Genomic DNA, 23,269 nt, shown 5'->3' with positions numbered 1-23,269 from the left:
TCTCCTCCTCAGGCACCTCTGGGGCCTCTCTCCGCCACAGAGGTGTCCCAGCCACCGGGGCGCAGAGACGGAGGTGGGCTGCTCTGCCGCTCACCGCCAAGGTACAATGAGAACGCACACCTTCCCATGCTTCCTCAGAGCCCGACTAACTCCAGGTCCCGGACAGCACAGCCCCCAGCGCCGCCCGCCCCTTCCGCCGGCGAGCCCGCCTCCTCCTCCCGGCATCCCGCGGCCGGCATGGCGGCGCCCGGCGCTTAGTGCCACACGTGTGGTTGCAGGTGTGGGGCTGCGCCGCTCTGCGGGGCCCGGGCCGCCCCCCGCCGCCATGAAGAGCAAGTCCTCAGCCCACAAGTCGGGGAATACGCACCGGGTGAGCGCCTGCCCGGGTGGCCGCGTCTTTCGGTTTTTGTCGCTGATGTTAGTTCAGTGGCAGCGCCCGGCTGCCGGAGAGGTGCTGAGGTGTGAGGGTGGCAGGGCAACGGGGAGCCGGGCCGAGCCGGTCTCGGCGCCGCGGTGAGGGGGTCGTGGCCGAGCCCCCCGCCCCGAAGCGCGGTCTCTCCCCGGCGCTCTGTGCCACCCCCGTGAACCGAGGCACCGGCTGTGTCACCAGCAGGGACACCACAGCCTTAGTGTAGGAAACTGACACAATGTAATTAAAAATTTACATGCGATGGGGGTATTAACCTGGGCGGTGTTCCAGGAAAGGCAGCTCATTGTAGCTCATTGAGATCCAGTCAGGTTTATCTGCGTCTCTCACCGTGTTGTGGAGACCTGTGGGGTGCAGAGTTGGGGGGGGGGGTGATCCTGCTCCTGGGCATTTTAAGCATTTTTTTTCTTTAAAATTCTGGTAGGACTGCTTACAGATCACCGGGTACTGTCTGGTAGCCCATCTTTAGAAAGGGCTTTTTTGCAGTGCAGGTACAATTAAGAGTGTCGTCTTATAGAAGGGCCATTCTCAGAATTAAGGGAGAAACATGTTTGTCCTTTTGTTTTACAGTTTCTTACCTTTTCGGAGCGCTTAAGCAATGTTAATATCGATATTATTCATCGGATTGACAGAACTGGAAGCTATGCTGAGGTGAGAACAGCAATTGTGGTCATTTTCTGAAATCACATAGAATCACAGAATAGTTTGGTTGGAAGGGACTTTCAAAGCTCATCTAGTCCAACCCCCTGCAATGAGCAGGGACATCTTCAACTAGATCAGGTTGCTCAGAGCCCCGTCCAGCCTGGCCTTGAATGTTTCAGGGATGGGGCGTCTACCACCTCTCTGGGAAACCTGTGTTTCACCACCCTTATTGCAAAAAATTTCTTCCTCATGTCCAGCCTGAATCTCCTCTCTTTTAGTTAAGAAACATTACCCTTTGTCTTGTCATAACAAGCCCTTCTAAAAAGTCTGTCCCCATCTTTCTTATAGGCCCCTTTTAAGTACTAAAAGGCTGAAAAAAGGTCTTGCTGGAGCCTTCCCTTCTTCAGGCTGAACAACCCCAGCTCTCTCAGCCTGTCTTCATAGGAGAGATGTTCCAGCCCTCTGATCGTCTTGGTGGCCTCTTCTGGACCTTCTCTAACAGGTCCATGTCTTTCCTGTGCTGAGGGCTCCAGAGCTGGATACAGCATCACAAGTAGATATACCCCCTGAAAGGTTCACTTAAGAAATTTATTCAGGAGGAAATTGGAAAGAAGCTCCTGCAAGAGTTGCGTTTCCTGAAGCCTCATTTCGTGCTTTTTTGCCCTTTATGTTTTGACCTGCTTTGCAGTATTGCCATAGAGGCTCTTTGACAGTGTCATCCTGCAGCTGGTGGCCCTGTGGGTGTTTCTGAGCGTTATTACTTCCTGGCCTGCTGGATTGTTCTTCTGAACTTCACACTCAATAGCTGTGAGGATGCCAAAAGAAATCTCAGAGCTTTTGTGCTGGTTGGGCTGTGGCTCAGCATCTTAGATTATCCAGGCCAGTCAATGAAATGGAGAAATAAACTTAACAGCAGAGTCAATTTTACTATTAAGTGACATTCTTTTATTTTATCAGTACTGGGGATCATGTTTCATAAGTGCTCCAAAGACTGGGTGCTCTTGTGTTGCTTATATTCACATAATTACTACATATGCATTATAATTTTGAAAATTTTGACATACAATACATCTATACTATAAAATAATTGATGATGTTGGTTATAATTGTTTAGTTTCTTACTTACAATACATCTATTAATTATTAGTTAAATATAAACTAAGCACTCTGCTTCTAAACAATGTATCCCTTAATCTTCTGTCTCCCTCCTGTCATACAGAAGGATCTAAAACTTGAAAAATATCACCTCGTTTTGCAGGTGGTCAGAAAGCATTTATCATGTCAATTGGTTAATGATGAGTACATCTTCTGTAACTTAATCATAGTATACATGAATTTGGCAGCTTCTCTTCATCAACAGAGGTCTAAAAAGCAATCACGTAAACAAATCCTGTACCAGAAAATGTTTTCAAATGTATTTTGACTATAGAAAGGTCTTATTTTCCATAACATTCCATACACCTTTTGAAATGAAGTCATCAAGATTTCTCAAAATATTAAAATATTTAAGGCACTTGATTGTTCTCTTCATTTGAACCTCTCATCTTTGCTGGCTAAATTAATTAAAGTTGGTAGCTGTTATTTTATCTCTGTTTTGACAGGAGGTTGAAACCTACTTTTTTGAAGGACTGCGGAAATGGAGGGAACTGAACCTCACTCAGCATTTTGGTATGTCATTTTTCTTAAATGTTTTCTGCTTTCCTCAAACTGTTAAAATATGTCTTCCGCATCCAGAGCCCAATGGGAGATTTTCTTTTGACTGTTTTTTGGACTGGGCTCTGGGGAGCTATTATTAATATCCCACATGTTTACCAGGAACTTGAGTAGTTTTCAGAGTTTCTCTTTTGTGCTTCAAACAGTGCAATTCTTCAATGAAGTGGCCAACAAATGCCAGTCCTTCAACCAGCTGGTCTACTATCAGAGTGCCATTGTGCAGAGCTTGAAGACACATTTGCAAGTCAAAGGCAGTCTTGCTTATCAGCCTCTATTAGAGTAAGTGTATGGTGACAAAGCATAGAGTCTTGATTGTATTATAAGTAAGCATGAATCTTGTACTGAGTGGTCTTTTTCTTTATTGTACCTGATGAAAACAGAGCAATGAGATGCCAAAAGTGTTTGTATTTCTGTGATAGAGCTTTATGGTTCTAAGTCTTTAAAAAAAACAAACTATGACAAAGCAAGCAAATTAGCCTGAGTGCTTACTGAGTGTCAGACAGAATATTAATGTGCTTTGCTTGTTGGTAATCATTTATGTCTCCTTGTTTACAGTTATCTGCTTGATTAAAAAAAAAAATAAATCTTAAGATTCTTGCCATGCACAGCTGCCAAATAGGTGATATTTAAATAAAAGTGAGAAGTCTTTCTTTCCAAAGATAGGAAAGCCTGGATTATGCAGTGTTTGACTAGGTTTTTATTGGTTTGTTTTTGAAATGCACTAACACAGGTGTATTTTCTGAAACACAGTCTAGTGGTGCAGTTGGCTCGAGATCTTCAGGCTGATTTCTATCCTCACTTTCATGACTTTTTCCTGGCCATCACCAAGTTACTGGATACACAGGACACAGAGCTGCTGGAATGGGCTTTTACCGCTCTTTCCTATCTCTACAAGTACTTGTGGAGGTTGATGGTGAAGGACATACACAACATATACAGGTAAAAGCTGTATTTAATACCTGTATTGATTAGCAGTTATTAGATGCTATAGAATCGGCTGAGGGAACTGGGGTTATTATATTTAACCTGGAGAAGAGGAGGCTGAGGGGAGACCTTATCACTCTTTACAGCTACCTGAAAGGAGGTTGTAGCAAGGTGGGTGTCAGTCTCTTTTGTCAGGTAACAAGTGATAGGACAAGAGGAAATGGCCTAAAGTTGCACCGGGGAGGTTTAGATTGAATATTGGAAAAATTTCTTCACAGAAGGGGTTATCAGGCACTGGAACAGGCTGCCCAGGGAAGTCTCCATCCCTGGAGGTGTTTAAAAGACACGTAGATGAGGTTCTTAGGGACATGGTTTGGAGGTGGACTTGACAGTGCAAGGTTAATAGTTGAACTTGATCATCTTAAAGATCTTTTCCAACCACAATGATTGTATGAAATGTAAATGCCACACAAGTACATATCAAAATCCTTCAGTGTACTTGTCAGCATGCTTTCCCTGCTGAAAGACTCTGAGTCTTTTTGTCATAGGCACCTCATTTGACATCCTGCTGACTTTCATGAGCCACTGAGAAGGGATATGGGTTGAGCTGTAGATTTGGGCATTCAGTCCCCTTTTCTCCTGTGGGGATAGGAGAGGAAGCATCCACCTCAGCTGGGTAAACAAAGCTCAGAAAGACACTGGATTGTCAGTCGTCTTGGAAACCTGTGTCCAAGTTTAAATTCAACACAGGTCTCTTAATTATCTGTCAAATGCTCCAGTTATGGTTGTATCATTTCTGTCTTTCCCAGTTGCAGCCACCTAGACTCATGACATTGAATGGATTCCTTTGAGTCTTTAATTGCTCCTTTCTGAGTGTTTTCTCCTTTTTTTTTTTCCCTTCTTCTTGTCTGTTAAGTGAGAGAGCAGGTGAGCTGTGCACACTTTTGTATGCTTTGAAACTCCTTGCCACGGGATGCTGTGGATGTGGAAGGCTGGCACAGGTTCAAAGGAAAACTGGCCAAGTTGGAGTGAGTTACCAAATGCATAGGAGCCACCACTTTCTTGGGCAGTCCCTGAGCTGCAGGTGGTTGAAGGCTGATTTTGCAAGCCCTCGCCCTCTTTTTAAGCCTTTACCAGGTGTCTCCTTCTGGCGGCTGCTGTAGATTGAATACTGGGCTGGGTGGACCCGTGGCCTGACCCAGTATGACTGCTTGTTCAGTCTTAAAGTGCTGTGGTAACACAGCTCTTCTTTTTGTCACAGTTGGTTGGTCCAGTTGTTTCCTCCTATTTTCAGATTGGAACAGATGGAACAAACAAGGGGTTACAGATTTCCTCCCCAACCCAGCAAAAGCTGTCAAGCATATTGGAAAAAACATCTGCTTGACTGTGAATCTGAGTCACAAACTTGCTCTGCACTGAACATGTGCTGAGCCACCTGCAACTGTTACTGATACTTAACAGAGAATTGCAGATATTTATCATCCCTGTAAATTGTATCTTTAGAAACTTTTAAGTGCACAGGAGAGCCTGTTGGCTCAAGGAGAAAAACAAATCTGGCTTATCAAATCAATTTTGGTTTCACTTTCTGCTGCCAAGTACATATATTGAAAAATCTTGGTGCTGCAGTTGAATCTGTGTGGATCCAGATATTTTAGAGGTGCTCCTGAATGCGACTTAATTTTTTTGGCATTGTCGTTCCACCTTCTTTGCAAAACTTTCTTCTTTATCCAAGGAGAGTGGGAAGGAATCAAGTTGAGGAAGGTATTTGCTCTCTCTAGGAGGACAGATTCTTAGTGTTTGTAGAAAGAAGTCATGTAAACTGAAAACATAAGTTTTAAAACGGATTGGTGACATTTCTTGCATTGCCATTAAGACAGTGGATTATTTTGTGTCTTTGTAGCCTGTACAGCACCCTGCTGGCTCACCACAAGCTTCACATCAGAAACTTTGCTGCTGAAAGTTTTGTCTTTCTACTGAGAAAGGTAAGTGAGGTGTTTGTACTTTGACAATGTCTCCATTCTGTGGTGGCTCTTGGCTTCAATGTATAATGTTGTTTTTTTTCCAAAGAAGGGTTAACAAGGCCTGATCTGGTATTCAGCATGTCCTGAGCTGTCATTTTTAGTGAGTGTTTTACTGAGAATGTCATGAACATCATATCAGCAGTGGCAATCAGAGGCCTTAGTGCTCTGTTTTTTAAACCAAATGTTTGTCGTTGCAAAAGGGAGGCTATAATTTGAAGTGCACATTTGCTCACTGTCTTTTTCACTAGTGCTTTAAGGCCTTTGTAGAACTGAAATTCTTGTGACAACTTTTTTGTACTCCTGAAGGTCAGAGTCTATAATGGTCCCCAGCAGATCAATCAAGATCAGGGAGCAGCCTTTCATGGGAGTGGGAAAGGTAGTGGAAGTTGTTGGGTTTTATTTAGTCAAAATATACAACAGCCAGGATTCCTGAGACTGGCTAGCAAGTTTGAGTATCCTAATTTTTGTCCTAAGTTGAGAGACCTTAGTAAAGCACAATTGTTTGATTAGTTGTTTTCAAAACTTGCTGAACCTTCAAATCCTGAGAAATTGAGGGTTTTAAATTATTTGGCCAGAAGTCCTTGCAGTATTCCCAAGTGTGGTTGTAGTTTTGGATGACTGGATTCTGTGTTCAGATGATGCACATCTCTTTTTGCACCAGTGCAGTGGCCTTTGTGTTTCAGTTGGGACCAGTTTAATGGTGCATTTTTGCACATGTTTAGCTCTAAAGTCATAAGAATAATCAAACCCACGTATTTCAGCTGCAGTGGCCTCAGTAGGCCTATGTACGTCTTGGGGTGGGGGGCTGCAGTGACTGTATAGCTGATAATTTTCGCCTTTCCATTTCCTCGTGTGGTTGCAGAAATAATAAGTTTGAACTGTTGTGGGAAGGCAGGACTAGGAGAGTAATGTGGTGATGTGGATCTATTTAATTGCTTCTGTCCATCTGGCAGCTCTGAATAGAAGATAACTTTTCTTTTTCTCCTTACCTTTTGTAGGTTTCTGATAAAAACGCGATCTTCAATTTAATGCTCCGTGACTTGGGGGAGCACCCTGGGAAGGTGGAAGGTGTAGGACAGCTACTTTTTGAGATGTGCAAGGGTGTTCGAAACATGTTCCACTCTTGTGCAGAGACGGTAAAGACAAGAAAAGATTGCTGGTTTAAATGTTGCTCTAACAGAGCCTTAGGCAGCACTCAGTGAAACCACTGAGTGTTGTCTTGTTCAACCCAGTGGACCCTTGGTGATAAGCGTGCTGTTCATTGCTTAACAGAATCTGAAAAAATGCCTTCTAAGAATACTCTTTGAGATAGGAAGGTTGTTTTTAGCAATTCCTGTGCAGTATTCCGATATGTTAAAATAGTACTACTTGCTGATATTTCAGATTTTAAGTGATAGCCTTTTTTTTTCTCCCTGCAGTCATTCTAGAAAGAATTGAGATCACTGGAATATTTTAGCAGTGTATTGCACTAACTAATTTTAAGATTGCTAGATTTGTTTTCTAAGTATAAGGACATGATGTGCTCTCTTCCTGTGCAGGCTCTGAAGTTAATTCTGTTAAAGCTGGGGCCTGTTACTGAAGAAGAAATTGAACTACCGTGGGTAGCTGTAGGAGAAGCCTTTGAGCGGATGATCAGATCGGCTGTACTGCATATCCATAGGGAGCATTTTGATGTTGTCTTCAAGTGCCTAGAGGTATGCTGTTTTTTTTTTCCTTTTTCTTCATGAGAGACCAAAAAATCCACTGTGCATTTATAAAGAAAAGTATTTGTGTTTTATTGGAACAGAACTGTTTTTTTTTTTTCTGCTTTGGAAACATTAACCAGAGTGTTATGTGCAGAGGAAAAATCCCACTCTTCTGCTTTAAGTTCAGAGTGACCCTGGTGGCTGTGCTGTGAGTGAGAAGGGAACTGCTCTGTGTGAGACTTGGAGCTCAGTCCCATGGCTGGGTAAAGGGGCTTTGTAGGATCTGCCTTTGCAGACATCGCTGACCCCTTGCTGTGGTGGAGATGCTTGGGCTTGGTTTCTATTGCTGAACTAGGTATACTGGTGGTTCCAAAACTGCTTTGTCACACTAAAGGGGAAGCTTTTTGCCCTGCAGCGCTCTTTACAGCAAAGACCTGGAAAGCCAAGTTTAAGCCTCAGAACCAAGTACTCAAAATCATAGAGTGTTATCAGTCAGGATGTTCCTATGTTGCTGCTCAGGGGTTACACTGAGGTTTGAGGGAGCACTGCTGAGTGCCCATGGGCTGTGCTCTGTTGGGTCACGGTGATGTGGAATGATGAGCAAGGGTCTGACAAGTGTTTTTTACTTACCTGATCAACATTTAGATGTTTTTACCAGCAACTGGGATTTGCTAAGGGGGATCAAAACCTCTTGCAATGGACAACAGTGTCAGTTGTGCTCCTCAGATGGGTGAAATGGCAACATTAAGAAAACCTGAACTTTAGGGTAATCCTTCCAGCATGAGTAAATAGTTGTATTTGTTCCTTCTTGAAACTCCCTCCCTGTGGGTATCCATAGTTTCCCACAAAATCTCATCCCGTTCATCCTACCTCACCCAATATGATAGCAGTTATTGCCTGACTACCATTAGCTACAGAATTGTTTGTATCTTTGGGATCTGAATCACTTAGCATCTGCAGTTGTGATGAAGTCTTGAAATCGGTGACATAATTGCCTTTATTTTTAATGAGACTTGGTTTTTTTACCCTGGGTACCAGTGGATGTACGTGGGATATCTTTCTCAGGGGGAAATATTCTTGTAGTCTATGATAGCTCTTTAAATTGGGTTCAACCTGTAGGATCAAGGATGGGCGTTTATATCCTCTGGACAGAAAGGGACACTAATGGGAGTGATCCAGAGCAGCTCCATTGTCTGTATAATGTAGATAATGAGTAGCTTATCAGTATCCACATTAGCATAATGAGGCATAAAGTGTAAAAGTTCTGATAATTCCAGTGGAAGCTGGGTACTTCCATACCATTGTGGGTCTGGGGCCAAGGATTTTTTTTCTCTTCCTCTTTCCTATTTTGTGTATCTTGTGTTGGCCTTTCAGAAGACCCTCATGTTAGGAGTATTTGTGTTTCTGTCCAAGGAGTCCAGCATGTGTGATTTTACATGAAGGGAATCACATAGTGTTTCTGCAAGATTTAGTTTGTCGAACATGGACAAGAGAGTCAACAGTAGTTTGGACAGATGAGATGCTGATTCTTTAGAATACCTTTCAAATAGCAGTAAGTGGAACGGAGTCTGATTGCTTTTTTTTTTTTAACAGGAGTCACTCTTAGACTTGCAGAGGAAAATAACTAAGGCCAACTGCTGCATGGCTTCAGAGCAGATAGAAAGGATTCTGCAAGCTTATCTGATCCTAGTGGAATATGCAAATGGATCCAAAGTCTCAGTGCCTGAAGATGTCTGTCAGGTAGGTCAGACTTTGCCTGATGTGCCAGAGAAGTATCACTTTAATATGGAAGACATGTGGACAGCTGAAGCACTCATAAATTTCTGATGCATCAGTGGGCTTGCCATTTGAGTTGAGTGAAAAAATACATTTGGAGTATTGCTACCTCTGTAATCCCATGAAAGTTTTCCTCTACTGTAATGCTCTTTTAAATGAGCAAGGGGAAAATTAGGCTTCTTCTGCTGGAGACTGTGCTGAGCTGCAGCAGCTGCCACTGTGGAGACCTCGAACACCATATAAATGGTAGAGGACTTCTACCACATTCACATATGTTTGACACCCTTGGGTTCAGCTGTAAGTTGAGCGCTTTCAAACTTTAGCAGAACTATTAGGATTCTTTTCTGTGGGCTGAAACTTAGAACACCATGCACTCCTGCTCCAGACGCTGTCCAGGTCATTCAGACCAGACAGTCACTACATTCATAGATAGACATCGTCTCTCTTTCATTTCAGATTTTGATAAAAATGTTGCAAACACCAGATCTCTCGTCATCTTGCTGCAAGACCCTGCTGAACACCATTTCTGCATTGCTGCTGGCTGAGAATGTTTTCTTGCCTGATGCTTTGACCAAGGAAGCTATTGAGAAGGTAACAACAACTGCTGCTTGTAGCAGAAATCCCAGAATTCAAGTTTCCTAGAGTAGGCTGATTTCAGGACATTCAACTTCAGGCTAGGAAGTAGATGATAAGGTTCCTGTTAGCCTTTTTGCACAAATAAGGAAGAAGCTGCCCAGTGCCTTAAATAATGTCTGCTATGGTCTTGGGACTCCTTGACAGCCTCACGCACACTGTCAATGTAGCAGTGTCATTGTGGCAGACATCTTTACCATGAAGGGACATGTCCTGCTTTAAATTATAAAGCAGGTCAGTAAGTTGGATTTAGTGAAAAAAATACATTTTTCACCAAGCTGGCAGACATTTAGTCAGCATGTCTTAGCCTCATGAGCAGGGTTCAGGCAAGTGTAGTTTGATTTAGGAAGTACACAGGTGGGTGTATTTCAGTACTACTGTTGCTTCTGAAGCATTGACAGGATTAGTTGCATACAGGCCTGTCAAAAGCAGTGGTGCAAAGATTGGTAGGAGATGCTACTACGGAGTCTGCTTCTTCAGTTTTCCTGTTACTGTATATTATAGTTTTGCAATTTACCATGTGGACCATAATCTTACAGTGTATATAAAAATATTCAAAAGAAAATATGATTTACAATGGCAAAACAAGGCTGTTGTGATTGTTTAAAAAAGATCAAATTTCACCTGGTCTTCACTGTTGGCTTGTGTTGAACTAAGATTGGTTCTGCATGTGGCAAGAGTCCACTTTTGCTCAGGAGATATGGTCCTTGAAACATTTGACAATATTTGTGTGGTGCTTGTGTTAAACTGAAGGAGGCTTAAAGCTATTCTTGTCTTCTGAAGGGTCTGGGAAAGGGAGATCTGGGTGTTGCACATCTTGGCTTTGAGAAACACTGATCCTGGGTATCTCAAAGGACTGTTCTTGGTTTTTCAGAAGCACAGAGGTTGGCTATGCCCATAAGGTGGTAATCTTATGCAGCCCTCTACACAGGAAAAATGCTGAGTTGAAAGATCTTTTGGGCTTAAGCTTTTTCCTACTGATTAGTGTGTCTGTGCTGCAGTCCTAGAACTTTCAGGTCACATTTTCTACATCACACTAAAGAGATACCTAAGCTGTCTTTGCACAGAGCCGGCTTGGATCCAGCAGGGTTTGTTGAAAAAGCTGTGCTTTTCTGCACCTGAATTGTCACTGGAAATGGTATTGCTGTGTGTGCCTGGACTAACAAGCCCTGCTGGCTGTGAACAGAGAGCCAGGCTGGGTGTCTCAGAGCTCAAAGCACGGTTGATTGATAAACCGGAAGAAATGGCCCATGGGTAATGGAGAGTTGACTATGAAATGTCCCTTGCTAATGTGTTCCTGTCAACTTTTGATTTGCATCTCGCAGGTATTTGCAAGTGGAATTGAACGGAGCCTTCTTTTGGACTTCTCTGAAGCAATGTTCACAATGAAGCAATTTGAGAGGGTAGGTGGAAGCTTTCATGCAGTTTTGTGTTTGGGTTTTTTGTGCTGTTGGTTGGTTGGTTGGTGGTTGGTTGGTTGGTGTTTGGTTTGGTTTGGTTTGGTTTTTTGTTGCCAAAGGGAAGAACTGGGAAATCCCTAGTATATTTACCTGCCTTATATGCCGAAGCATTTTTTTTTGTGCATTGACATGATATTTATTTAAACTTCTGGCATGATGTGCTAAGAGTGAGAGGTTACTTATACCATTGTGTTGAAGTTTTGTAATGGTGCTCAGGGTTGGAGAAGGTCACGGGTATCTCTGCTCACAAAAAGAAGCTTGTCTGTTGGCAATTAAAAGGGTGAGCTTGTTATGAATGGGGTGGAGTGGAGTCCTGGAGAAGGTCAGTAGAAATGAAGAGAAGAATAAAGGATGTCTGATAGGTCAGGCCTGGAACTGTTAATCTGGGAGGAATCAAATTAATGAAACAGAGTGGGAGGTGAAAGTAAAGTCAGGGATCTTGAATGTCCTGATGAGACTAGATTTGGGGCAAACTTGAGTTTTTACGTCAAATCACTGTCCCTGCTGGAGTAAGAGGATGGCTGTGTGGGGGTGATTTGGGCCACCAGGACTGATAAGACTGGTGTTTTGCTGGCTCTTTTGTGAGTGTTTGGATTCCTCTGTGGCTGGTGTTGTGTGTTTTGTCTGGATTTTATCATGATTAAAGACTTTATCAATCCTTGATTTTTATTTTTTTTTCTCCCTTCAGCATTTTCTTCCATGCTTTCTAGAATACATTGAGCATTGCTTCTCTGACACAGATACCCTCGCAAAGGATGAGGCCATGGCAATTCTGGCTAAACTCATTCTGGTGAAAGCAGAGCCTCCTACCACTGGTTCAATGGCATTTGAAAAGTATCCTCTCATTTTCACTGAATCGTCTGTCAGGTGAGGCTTCTCAAGTTTAGTGAACACTGGATATGTCTTGGTGGCTGCAGGCCTGAGAGCAGTGCAGAGCTACCTAAAAGTTACGCCCCAGGGTTGTGTAAACGGCAACGTTTCTGGCAGATTTGCAACCAAGTGATATGGTAGGATCCCAATTTTCTTTCCAAGATAATTTGAGAAGAGATACTACCCTGGAAAGCTTATCACTGATATAAAAAGACTAGCAAGTGCTGAGGATTTGTTACACCAAGGTGCGTGCTGCATCCTTGGGCAGTTAGTCTTTGTAGTGAGTGCTACAGTCCAGGCTCTCCTCATTACAAATCTTGGGACTGTGCCCCGTCTTTCTTCCTTGTGTGTGCATGTCTTGTCCAGGAGCTTTCTTGGCAGCCCTACAATGCTCTTACCATAGAGCAGAGCTGGGTACCAAAGGGCATGTAATTAATCCAGATACAGCACTGTGGTGGCACAGCTTGACTGCTTCTGGTTGCAAAGGTGGCTTTGTTGCTTGAAGTGGTTGTATTCCCACTGGAGCTTCTTGAGAAAGATTTGGAGTAACCATCATCGAGCACAGAATGCCCATTGCTAATCTACTGATCCTGATTGTTCTAATCACTCTAGCTCAGATAATTCAAAACTTTAACCTGCAGAGTGGTGACTTGCATTGCCTTTTATGCAAGGTTTTATCTTTAATAAAAGCAATCCACTCTCTGACTTTTTCCTATTTTTATTTAATAGAGTAAAGGTTTAGGAAAGAGAAGTTTGAGTCAAAATAATAATTTTTTTTTTCTTCCCTTGTTTTCTTTGTCTGTTGATCTCTCTGGATTTTCAGTGGTGTGGAGTACAATAGCTGAGAGGACCTTGGTCTTACTTGGGTATTTTTTGGGCTCCTGAAATGTCAGTGGTAGAGGTTAGGGCTGGGAGACATCTCAAAGAGTTGCATACCCCATCTCCTGCGGAGGATGGAAATAGCAAGTCCTGAACCAGTCTTGAAAGATATCTGACCAAATTGTTATTAAATATTTCAATTCTGGAAGTTCCCAAGCTGCCCCTGGCAGTCTGTTCCAGTACTTTGCTGTCTTTATGGTTACACAGGTGTCTGGGGTTTGTTTGTTTATTTGTTTGTTTCCCGGTCCTCAGTTTGTGAACTAAACTTCCTTTGCTGCAGTTTAAATCCAGTGCTGGTTATCTTATGTGAAGGGAAGATAAAGAGCAGATTACTTCTTACTCTTTGCATCCAGCTTTTACAAGTATCAGTCTTTGATCATCAGAAACATCTGAAATATTTTTTTTTTCCTTTGGACCAACAATCCTTATTACTTGAGGTTTATCTCATACATTTTGTTTCTTAAACCTTTACTATTGATGCTGTCCTTTAGTTAGCTTCTCTATTTCTTGAAGGGTGGAGCCTATGCAGTCATCTAACTGTGATCTTGCAAGCAAGCACCAGGTGGAATGAAAAGATTGCTGTCCATGGGGTGTGAAATACTCTTGTTCATATGTTCCAGCATGGTGTCAACCCGTTCTGCCTGCAGATAGGCTTGTTAATTTGGGCTCAACTTGTGATTCCTTTTAAGTCCCCAAACTTTTACCTTACTGGTTGTTTTCTGTCATCCGTTAGTCTATGTCAGTGAGATCATAGTTTATTAACAATAATCACAGAGACGACTCTCAGGTGCTTCTAGAGGCCACATGCCCTAGTTGCGAGGGTGTCCAAATGAGAACTGGTGTCTTTCCCTCTAGAAATATTATTTGAACTTGAAATAAATACCTGAGATTTCTTGTGGGCTGTGTTTTGTGCTCCTCAGCACAACTAGATGATATTGGGTGCTGTGGAGGACATTAAATCCCTTGGGTTGTCCAAGTCCTTTTTGCTAGAAGTAACAAACATAATTTTGAATGGCATGAGAGGAAAAGGAACAATCTCTGATATGCAGTGGTGGGCTACTAAAAAAAAATTGTTTTTATTTTTAGCTCTAATACAAGGCAACAAACAAGTAAAAGACAAGGAGAAAAGGCAAAAGTACCAGTGTTGGATCATGTACTGTCTTTAATTCATCTATCAGAGAAGGAAGACTTCACTGACCTTTCACAGCCTTGGGTTGCCTTGGTTGTACTACCACATATTAGGTAAGGGATATTCTAAGGTACTATTGTCATGTAGTTCTGTAATACTGCCTAGATCATTATCAGTCAGAAATAATTTTACTAAGGGAAGGGAGATAAATACTAACCCTAGTTTGGCAAAACTGGGGTTAGAAGGCAAAAAAATGCTATGTGGAAACACTATGAGTCAACAGTAAAGTTGGGAATAGAATACCAGTTTCATGACATGTTTCAGTTTCTGTATTCTAAGCACTGTCCTCTCTAGGCAGAGTTTTTTTTCAATAATTATGATGTTCTTACGTGGAAGTAATAGTTGAAAGAAGGTACAATGAATGCTACAGCTTATATTGTGAATTGGAAATAGCAAAAATGGTTTGCTGCTGGTTTCAGACTTGGGGTGAGCTATCTGTAATTTAATACAAGATAGATGTGAAAGCAAGCTTTCATAGATGTGTAGGTCTCAGTGTAACATAATGCTAAAAGTCTTCCCAATTATATTGGACAGACCAGTGGACAAAGAAAACATTTTGCACCATGTGACAAGTTTTATAGACTCTCTCTTCACAGCCATTGACAAAGGAAGCCTCTGCAAAGGTCAGTAATGGTTATTTCCTGCTTATTTGCTTTTGGTTGAAATGTAAGAAAAATATAAAGCGTTTTTTGTGATGACCCAGAGCATGAAAATGAATAGCAAGAGTATTATATCCAAATTCTTTGAACAGCTCAAGAAAAAGTAGAAAAGCAAAGCTTGGGACAAAACACTCCCTGGGAAATTATTCTGCATTTGCTATGGCTAATAATAATGAGGTGGCAGATGTTCTGCAAAGTGGAGAACAGAGATAATTGGGAAGGAAAAGAAGAAATTGAGAAAAAACAGAATGGAAAACCAAATTCAGACTGCTGAAGCAGTCAAGTGAGGGAGAGACTGTTGACTCACAAGCTCAAATTACACTGTTCTGAATCTATACTGCAAAGTTTGGGACATTACCATCTCTTACCTAAGGGACAGCACCAATTCTAAAATGCTGCGTATTTCCTCCAGGCATGGCTGATCACTGATTTTCTTCCCCCTCTGGCCAGAAGTGAAATCTTTTAGCTCAGCTTGCGTTGGATAGGGCAGTTGTTACTCAGAGTATTTGGCCTTGTGCCAATGTATAGGCAAGTATTGGAATGCCCCAGGTTTAGTGTTCATCATTTGTTGGTTAGAAAGGTCTTGTCTAGAGTCTGGCCTTTTCCCTTTATAATCCCTTTATTAACAAACCGAAATATATCCACCAATTGGCTCTGTTTCTTTTCCTTCACTAGTCATTGTCAAGCATGATCCTTTTAGATTTAGCCCTTTTTTCTATCCTATTTGCAGAGTTTGCATGCTGTCATGATTATTTTAGTGATAATGGACTTACTCTAAAAAAAGAATACCCAAACTTTCTTTTCTTGGATCTCATCTTTAGTGGCAGTAGTAGCAGCCTTGCACCAGCTCTGTGTATGCAAGGGGCATGTTGCTATTTCTTCCTTTGCCTGTAAGAGAAAACAAATACAACCTCAGTCCTACACTCCAGCCTGTTATTGCCCAATCCTTCTTTGCTTGATTTTCCTCCCAAACGAGGGTTCCTGGACTCTTTCTTCATCCTGTGGCACTCTTTCCAGCTGCACGATCTCCACAATTGCTTCACCGCCTACTATGACTCTAGTCTCCTCACTGCCCGTGCCAGGCACACCCCAAGCCCTCTGCTCCCTCTGTGACATGCTATGACCAAATGGTATGCAGATTACATTTTGGGAACCTGTGCCCATACACCCACTGTAGATGCAGAAAGCTTCATCCTGCCATTACTTGCAGTTTATTCTCCTCTCTTTGAGGACCTCCTTACAGAGGTTAATGGTGAGCAGGATTCAGCACACACCTAGGGGCACACTTTTATTCTATATGCCTGATGTAGGAACAGTATTTCTTCTGCTTGGGAAGAGATGATGGAGAGGGCATTTTTTTTTTTTTTTTCTTTTAAAAAACAACCTACTTACTCACTTTAGAGTGGCATGAGAAAGGAGTTGCCCTTCCCCTTTCTTGCCTTTAAGGACATTGGCTCTCCTGTGCTTCTGGGAAACCCTCCATCCCTAGAGGAGGTTGAGAGGTTTAGGAAGGAGGCATGATTGCTGTAGCAAAATTCAGCAAACCCGCCTTCCATTCACTAACAAATGTTCAGTCTTTAAGTACATGGGATGGGTTTGAAGATCTCATACAGTAGTGCGTTGTCCCGGTGGCAAAGTTTATATGCACCTGTGTGGTAGCATCAGTATGTATTTTTGCTTCTCTTTTGCTGCAGTCATATCAATTTGGGCAGCATTTATTAATTTCTGAGTGCCATTTGTAGCATAGAGCCCTCTGAGACTCCTGCAACAGTGCTTAGTTCCACACCTCTGCTCCCTGTGTGCATGAGTGTGACAGAAACAGATGCAAACTGGGAGCTACTCATGTCTTTTCAATGCCAGCTTGCTGGAGTAGGCACTGACTTTGATGGCCAGAGGAGCATTTCTTTCATGGGTTATGATAATGGTTAGAAAATGCACATGACGGTTCTGGGATCCATATGTTACCCTGTTTCTGTGACTCCAGCCATTTAAGGGTGCGCAAGCACCATACAAACAGAAGTCATTGGGAGCTGAGTAAATATACAGGCTGTTCTTGTTTTCTCTCTGCTCCAGGAAGCCTGTTTGTGGCCTGCCAAGCTGTAAGTACTCTTCTTAGTCTGGTGGAGTCTTCTGAAATACTCCATCTGTTACCTGTGGAGCGTGTCAAGAGCTTGGTGACGTAAGTAAACTCTGCCTGCTCTGTGATCCTTCATGATTTTCCTTAGCACAGCAGTGTTGACTTTGCCTTTATGTGGGGGCTCTTTGTGCCTCTTTGTGTGTTGCCCGTTCTGTGAGGCCATTGTGTTGCTTCACTTGTGTAGTTACGTGAGGTAGGCACTGTTTACTTGGGGAACCAGGCAGTTAGTGTTCAGGTATATGTAGTGCCTGTTCAGTTACATTTTTCTCTGCAAACTGAAGCTTTCTTAGCTGCAGAGTATTGTGTCAAATGCATTGGTTCTCATTTTGCCTGGGAGCACTGTACTTACTAACTTCATTACATTATAATTATAAAAGTGACAGGAATGGTGCGTTCTGAGTTGTGTCAAAAGCTTGAACTTGTGCAGTCTGTTGGCGGTGTTGGGATTCCACCATGTCCTTACATACACGTGTGTGCTTGTTCCACAATGGGAAGAGGTTTTCTATGCTCCATTTTATTTCTTTTGACTGTCTTCTACTTAAAATTAGCACAACTAATTTAGTGGCTGGAGGGATTGAGGGAGACTGTTCATCTCTCTCCAGCAAATTCTACTGAACTTATAATCTCCCATCACTGCTGGGCTGGAGCATCTCCAAGTCTGGAGTGGCTTGAGCTTCAAAACTTCCTGTTCAGTTAGGAAATCGCGGTGTCCGTGTCTGAGGTACGACGGAGATGAAACAGCTTGCCCAGATCAAGCAGGAGGTCTCGTCATGGAGCTCCAGCCTAGGAATTTTCTGCCAGCTCTGGGCTGGGGGTGCGAAACTTGCTTGGTGCAAGGGATGTTAGGTAGCAGAAGGAAGTTTCCCTGTGGGCAGGCAGGATTCCTGGTGTCTCATCTAAGCCCAGATTATTTATTTTCTGTTGAAGTTGATCACTGACTGGACACCTGGGCAATAGCAGCAGCCCTTGGCTGACCTATGCAGGTTTGATTTCTGCAGCTGTGTGTGTGTGTGGGTCCAGCCCGCTGGCCCCAGCTTGACAGGCCTGATTAGCACAAAGGAGGAACCTCGTGCCTCTTGGACTGTTGTGGGTAATTAATTGGGCTTTGAGACTGCAAGCCAGTGTGCTGGTGAAGTCTAACTTCACTGGCCTGTTGGTGCCACCACAGTCTGTAGTCATGTGGAATTTTTCCTAATACTGATACTGTCACTACTGCCTTATTTTTGAATATCTGTATTGTTGCAGTGATATTTGCATGCTAATAAAATACTGTTATTTTAGCACTTTTCCTTCAGATCCCTCTGCATTGCTGTTGGCTGATCTCTATTACACGAGGTTGGCATTGTGTGGCTGCCAGGAACCGCTTTCCCAAGGGAACCTAATGGACTTGTTTGAGAAGTTACATCCTAATATTTCCACTGGCGTTTCCAAGGTAACCTGCTTTTTTGAGTACATGCAAAATAACTTGTATTTTAACAATGTAATTTAAGTAAACTGAGTTAAATAACAAAGGCTGAAAGGAGAAATATGAGACTGTGTAAAGCTATTACTCCCATAGTATCTGTTTAGGACTATATCCATTTCTAAGAGGCTGCCATGGGGCACGAGTTAACAGAGGTTAACTTTTAGCCCTGCAAGGCTTGCTTCTTCCCTAGAGGTGAGTTGGAACAGAAGCCTAATGAATTCATTTTGAATTGCCTGCCAAACTACAGGAGCTCATCTGTTTCTCAGCTCTAGGAGGAACCCAGTGAAATCAGCCTCCTGTGCAAAACATTAACTTCTGTGTGGGTGTGTATGTGTCTCCCTATGTAGCCTGCATTCTCCTTCTTGCCTCTGAGATATGTTTCTACTTGGACAGGTACGGCTATTGACTGTTCGAATTCTAAACCATTTCGAGAATCCACCTGCACAGATTGAGGTAGGCCTAAAACTTTTCATGTAACATTTCAAAGTCATCTGTGTTTGATTTTTGCATGAACTCTTCCACTTTTTAGAAGCAAAGCATGTGGCTGGCAGAGCCTGTCCTATGCTTTTGTGCTTTCACGTTCTAGTTTTCTCTCTTTGTCCCACTGCCTCCTGATGTTTTCAAATGCGTGAATTTTCATCCCTAAGTGGAGGAAACTAGCACAGGTCGCTTGGCTTTGTTCTGTGATCCAAAATGGCTGGGACTCTGTGTAGTTTTGTTGAAATACCTTTCAATGAGACAAGACTTAACAAAATGCATGTCACGTGTTTGTTCAGGGTGATGGCACAGGGGAGCTCCAGCCAGTATTTGCCATATTGCTTCAAGCAGAACTTATGCCAGCAACAGTGAATGATTACAGAGAGAAACTTCTCCATTTGAGGAAACTAAGATGTGATATAGTACAGTCTACAATACCAAGTGGATCTTTGCAGGAGGTAAGTAGCTGTTGTCAAAAAGCAGTTGTCACATTCCTGTGTCCAGGATAACATCCTTATTCCATCACATGGATTGCAGAGTTTTTAATAAGAGTTCGTAAAAAAAATTAATTATCTCCCAGATTAGGCTTTAGAAAACTTTCTTGTTAGTAGGGATCACAGATCCTATTGTCCTTGAGACTACTGTGTTCTCTTGAATATTTAGTAGAGCAACAATGATATCCAGGTAAATGATCCACAACAAGATTAATCAGGTTTTGGTGTCATGGAAAGGAAGACAAATGGTTCCAGGGAGAAATTAGTCCTGAGCAAATTTAAAATCTCGACCTAGCCATGCCCTCAGCATGGTTGAACATTGTTAGGAATCCCCTTGGCCACCGGGGATCTTGCTGCAGGGTAGAAATCTGGTATGCCTGTGGTTGTTGGATCTCCACTGCTGTGGGCTTAAAGGGGGCCTCCATTTCTAGATGATGGAAGGATCACAGTTTTTCTAGCTCAATGATCATGGATTGGGTGGGAGGGTTTTTTAAATTGTTTTGGGGGCTGTTACTGTACCTGTTTCGTTGGGGTTTTTGTTAGCTCGACTTGTAAGCTGCTGTGTAGAAGGGTTATATGTCAGTCCTGCTGCACGTAGGTCAGCTAGAGGACATACTTCTAGGCCTACTGCAATGAAAACTCCTCCGGGCAAACTTTCCTCTTTCTGAGGTTCCTAATGCTGCTGTGGCAGCCCTGAAGTTCAAGAGGGAGGGCAGGCAATCCAGATCATCTGTGCTGAACCGGTTTTTGCTCATTCATGGTATGGTGACCAGATCACAGTGCAGCTTACAGTAAATGGGCTTATGCAGCTATAAGACAAGTAATGATGATGTGTGTGCCTTGCTTTGCTTGCTTGTAGTACTTCGGAGAAGTTATTTGATCAAAGTTTCCTCTTTGAGAGGAAAAAACGTCAGTTGGTCTTTAGCTATTGTTTTTTACATCTCAACAAGATGGTATTGTATGTCATTCTAGGTGCCTCTTCGGTATTTACTGGGAATGCTTTATATTAACTTCAGCCCTCTCTGGGATCCTGTAATTGAACTCATAACGTGAGTATGTGCAGTTGGATGCTGCAATTTCTGGTTCTCTCGCAGAACAATTCTTTCCTTTGTTATGTGAACAGAAGTTGAGGTAAAAATGTCTGATTTGAAGAGACTTGTACATCAGAACCTTCATGTGAAATCTTCTGAAACAGATCTGATCTCTCAAAACAAATGACAACTTGTTAGACTCTTAATTTTTAACTTAATTTCTGATTTATTCTTGCAATTAAAGGGAACTTGCAACAAATGTAGTCAAATAACACCAGAGTTTTGAGTCAAAGGTAGCAGAATTTCATTAGGGTTTTGAAAATGCTTAAAGGAGCAAGAAGTCCCTCTCAGTTTCCCTGTCTCTGACTTTTTTGTCCTTCCTGGAAAACTTCTAAATCCTACTAAAGAGTAGGGAAGACTTACCGTGGTGACAGCTGAGCTGAATACTCAAGTCAGTGTCTGCTTTCAGCCTGACTTTATCTCCTTGGCTTTTTTTCCTCTCTTGTATGATTTAAAAGGATAGGATTTTCTCCTTCAAGCTAGTGAATTAATAAAAAAAATATTAAACCAGCTCTTCAAAAGATATGTCCATGCTAATTCTTCCTTTATTTCTAGATGATATGATTGTACAGAAGTCAGTGGAAAGCTTGAGAACATTTTTACTCAATTTGAGTTCATTTGAAGTCAGGAGATACACGAAGATTATTTTAATAACAATTGACATTTGGGATCTGTGAGCAAAGGCAAGGAAGAGCTACAGCTGTATCGTGCAGAAGTCCTGTCTTCGGACACCCACATTAAAGCAGTGATCAAAGCCTCTGATTGTGTTAGCTTGTCTAGTGATGCATGGCTTTTTCTTTTCCTTTTAATTTCATGCTGTCTTATGTTTTCTTAGTTCTCATGCAAAGGAAATGGAGAATAAACAGTTCTGGAAGGTCTTATATGAACATTTGGAGAGGGCTGCTACCTATGCTGGTAAGTCACAGCTCCTAAAGATTTTTAGGATGGTAACCCAGCTAATTGTGCATAACATGACTGTGTTTTCATGTGCTCCAAATTTACATGTGATGGGGAAAGTCAGGACCAGGGCTCTTGACTACCAGCGTCATGTTCGGTGCAGGAATGGAGAGGCTCGGGAGAAGACTCTGTTTCCTTCTGTCTGAAACACCAGGAAGTGGATAGAAGAGGCCCCGGTGTTGCAGGAGGGAGTTGCAGGTTGCAGGAATCAATCTGCGCAGCTGTTCTGTCCCTGCTTAAGGCTTCCTCTGTCCAGACTGATCAGGAGCAATGACAGAACCTGTATAACGGGGCTGATCGTCTTTCTCCTCCATAGATTCAGTGGAATTCCCACAAACAGATGTCTTTCTTGGGTGTGCCTTTGGGCGTATGGAATCTAGGATTTCACAATAGAGCTGTGAGCACGCAGCCATTTCTGGACTTCTCTGTTATTCAAGAGAACTGAGCTTAACTGAGATGCATCAGGGCTGTAAGACATCCTAGAATACTTTCTGAGCACTGTGGATCTTTCAAGTCAACATTAAATACAGTTGTCTAAACAGATACTTGTCACCAAAAATATTACTTTCATAATGGGGCACTGATACCTTGCTACTGGCAATAATGAAATAACCCATAGAGATTTTCTTCTTCTGTTCTATAGAAATGGAGCTGCAAAATGAACTAGATGAACAGGAGGAAAGCATTGCTGAAATGGAAGGCGAGAAAATGCCAGAAGGAAGGGTGGGGACTGTCTTCTTGGAGCAGCTGAGCACCAGAACAGATAGCAGCGATCGGCTGGACCACACAAACTTCCGTTTTCTACTGTGGAAAGCACTGAATAAGTTTCCAGACAGAGTTGAGCCTAGATCAAGGGAACTTTCCCCACTTCTTTTGAGATTTATTAGGTAAGATTTATTTTTCAGTTGAGAGGACACATTGCTTTAAATGTGTTGCTGAGCTTTAAGGCTATGACTATCCCATTATAGACTGTATTTCCTGAATGCATGGCTGAGATGTCTATTTCCAGCTAAGATAACCTTCTGATTGAAATACACATTCCATTGGAAACACCACACAAGAAGCAGGCTGAAATGAACCTGGCAGTACGTTTCTTCTGCTCAGTCTCTCATTTATTGACTTGCCACTATCACAGCCTCTTCGCTCCATTGGGGAGTGATTTCAGTGGAAATAAAGTTCCCTTTTGAAAATGAAAATATATTTTAATTTAGAATCACAGAATTTTTCTCAAGATGGGGAAAATACTGGTTTTGTTAGAGGATGACTCAATTTCTGCCCCTGGAGGGAGAGCAGTGGTGTGCTTGCATGTGTGCACAAATCAGATAGTATGATGCACCTGGGGTAGATGTGATCTTATGGCAGGAGACTGTTTCTGATATTCCTTTTGTATGATTAGAAAACCTATGTTTTGCTTGCCTTCCTGGAAAAATTGAACCATACTTTAGTAGTTTAGTTTCCTCACTCTCACACTTCTATACTCACTGCTCACCTTCCCACTCAAGCAAACAGAACCCCCATGCCCTCCACATAACCTCTTTACAGACCTCTAGTAATTCAGTGATTCATGTTTCTCTTGTCCTTTCCATCAGGTACCTCCAATCTCATTTAGTGTATTTGGTCACTGCCTTATATCTCTGCAACCTGTAGGCAAAGAAGCACATACGTGCTGAAATATGCTGCTGCTTTGGGAATTTTTAACTATATAGTGTCCCAAGACACAGTGCTGTTAATAATGAGAATGGTGGATTGTGGAGTTTTTAGTTGTTCTTG

General features: G+C 42.4%; 1 protein-coding gene across 1 annotated transcript in view; it reads left to right on the top strand.

Moving 5' to 3' along the window:
* Positions 1 to 237: 237 nt before the first annotated feature.
* Positions 238 to 23,269, top strand: part of UTP20 (UTP20 small subunit processome component) — a 66,474-nt gene continuing 43,442 nt past the window's right edge. The window contains exons 1-21 of the mRNA XM_082068696.1: positions 238 to 370; positions 998 to 1,078; positions 2,671 to 2,737; positions 2,929 to 3,061; positions 3,533 to 3,721; positions 5,607 to 5,688; positions 6,726 to 6,863; positions 7,266 to 7,421; positions 9,006 to 9,152; positions 9,645 to 9,779; positions 11,147 to 11,224; positions 11,970 to 12,148; positions 14,117 to 14,272; positions 14,754 to 14,842; positions 16,952 to 17,057; positions 18,297 to 18,447; positions 18,874 to 18,933; positions 19,257 to 19,415; positions 20,424 to 20,500; positions 21,378 to 21,457; positions 22,143 to 22,386. Of these exons, the coding sequence (XP_081924822.1) occupies positions 326 to 370; positions 998 to 1,078; positions 2,671 to 2,737; positions 2,929 to 3,061; positions 3,533 to 3,721; positions 5,607 to 5,688; positions 6,726 to 6,863; positions 7,266 to 7,421; positions 9,006 to 9,152; positions 9,645 to 9,779; positions 11,147 to 11,224; positions 11,970 to 12,148; positions 14,117 to 14,272; positions 14,754 to 14,842; positions 16,952 to 17,057; positions 18,297 to 18,447; positions 18,874 to 18,933; positions 19,257 to 19,415; positions 20,424 to 20,500; positions 21,378 to 21,457; positions 22,143 to 22,386 (2,552 nt within the window). The 5' untranslated portion in view covers positions 238 to 325. The remainder of the gene's footprint in view (positions 371 to 997; positions 1,079 to 2,670; positions 2,738 to 2,928; positions 3,062 to 3,532; positions 3,722 to 5,606; positions 5,689 to 6,725; positions 6,864 to 7,265; positions 7,422 to 9,005; positions 9,153 to 9,644; positions 9,780 to 11,146; positions 11,225 to 11,969; positions 12,149 to 14,116; positions 14,273 to 14,753; positions 14,843 to 16,951; positions 17,058 to 18,296; positions 18,448 to 18,873; positions 18,934 to 19,256; positions 19,416 to 20,423; positions 20,501 to 21,377; positions 21,458 to 22,142; positions 22,387 to 23,269) is intronic.

This window comes from Streptopelia decaocto (assembly GCF_964273445.1).
Source record: "Streptopelia decaocto genome assembly, chromosome: 1".
NCBI classification, from domain to species: domain Eukaryota; kingdom Metazoa; phylum Chordata; class Aves; order Columbiformes; family Columbidae; genus Streptopelia; species Streptopelia decaocto.
Note: the sequence above shows the minus strand (reverse complement) of the source record. Positions and strands in the feature narration are given on the sequence as shown.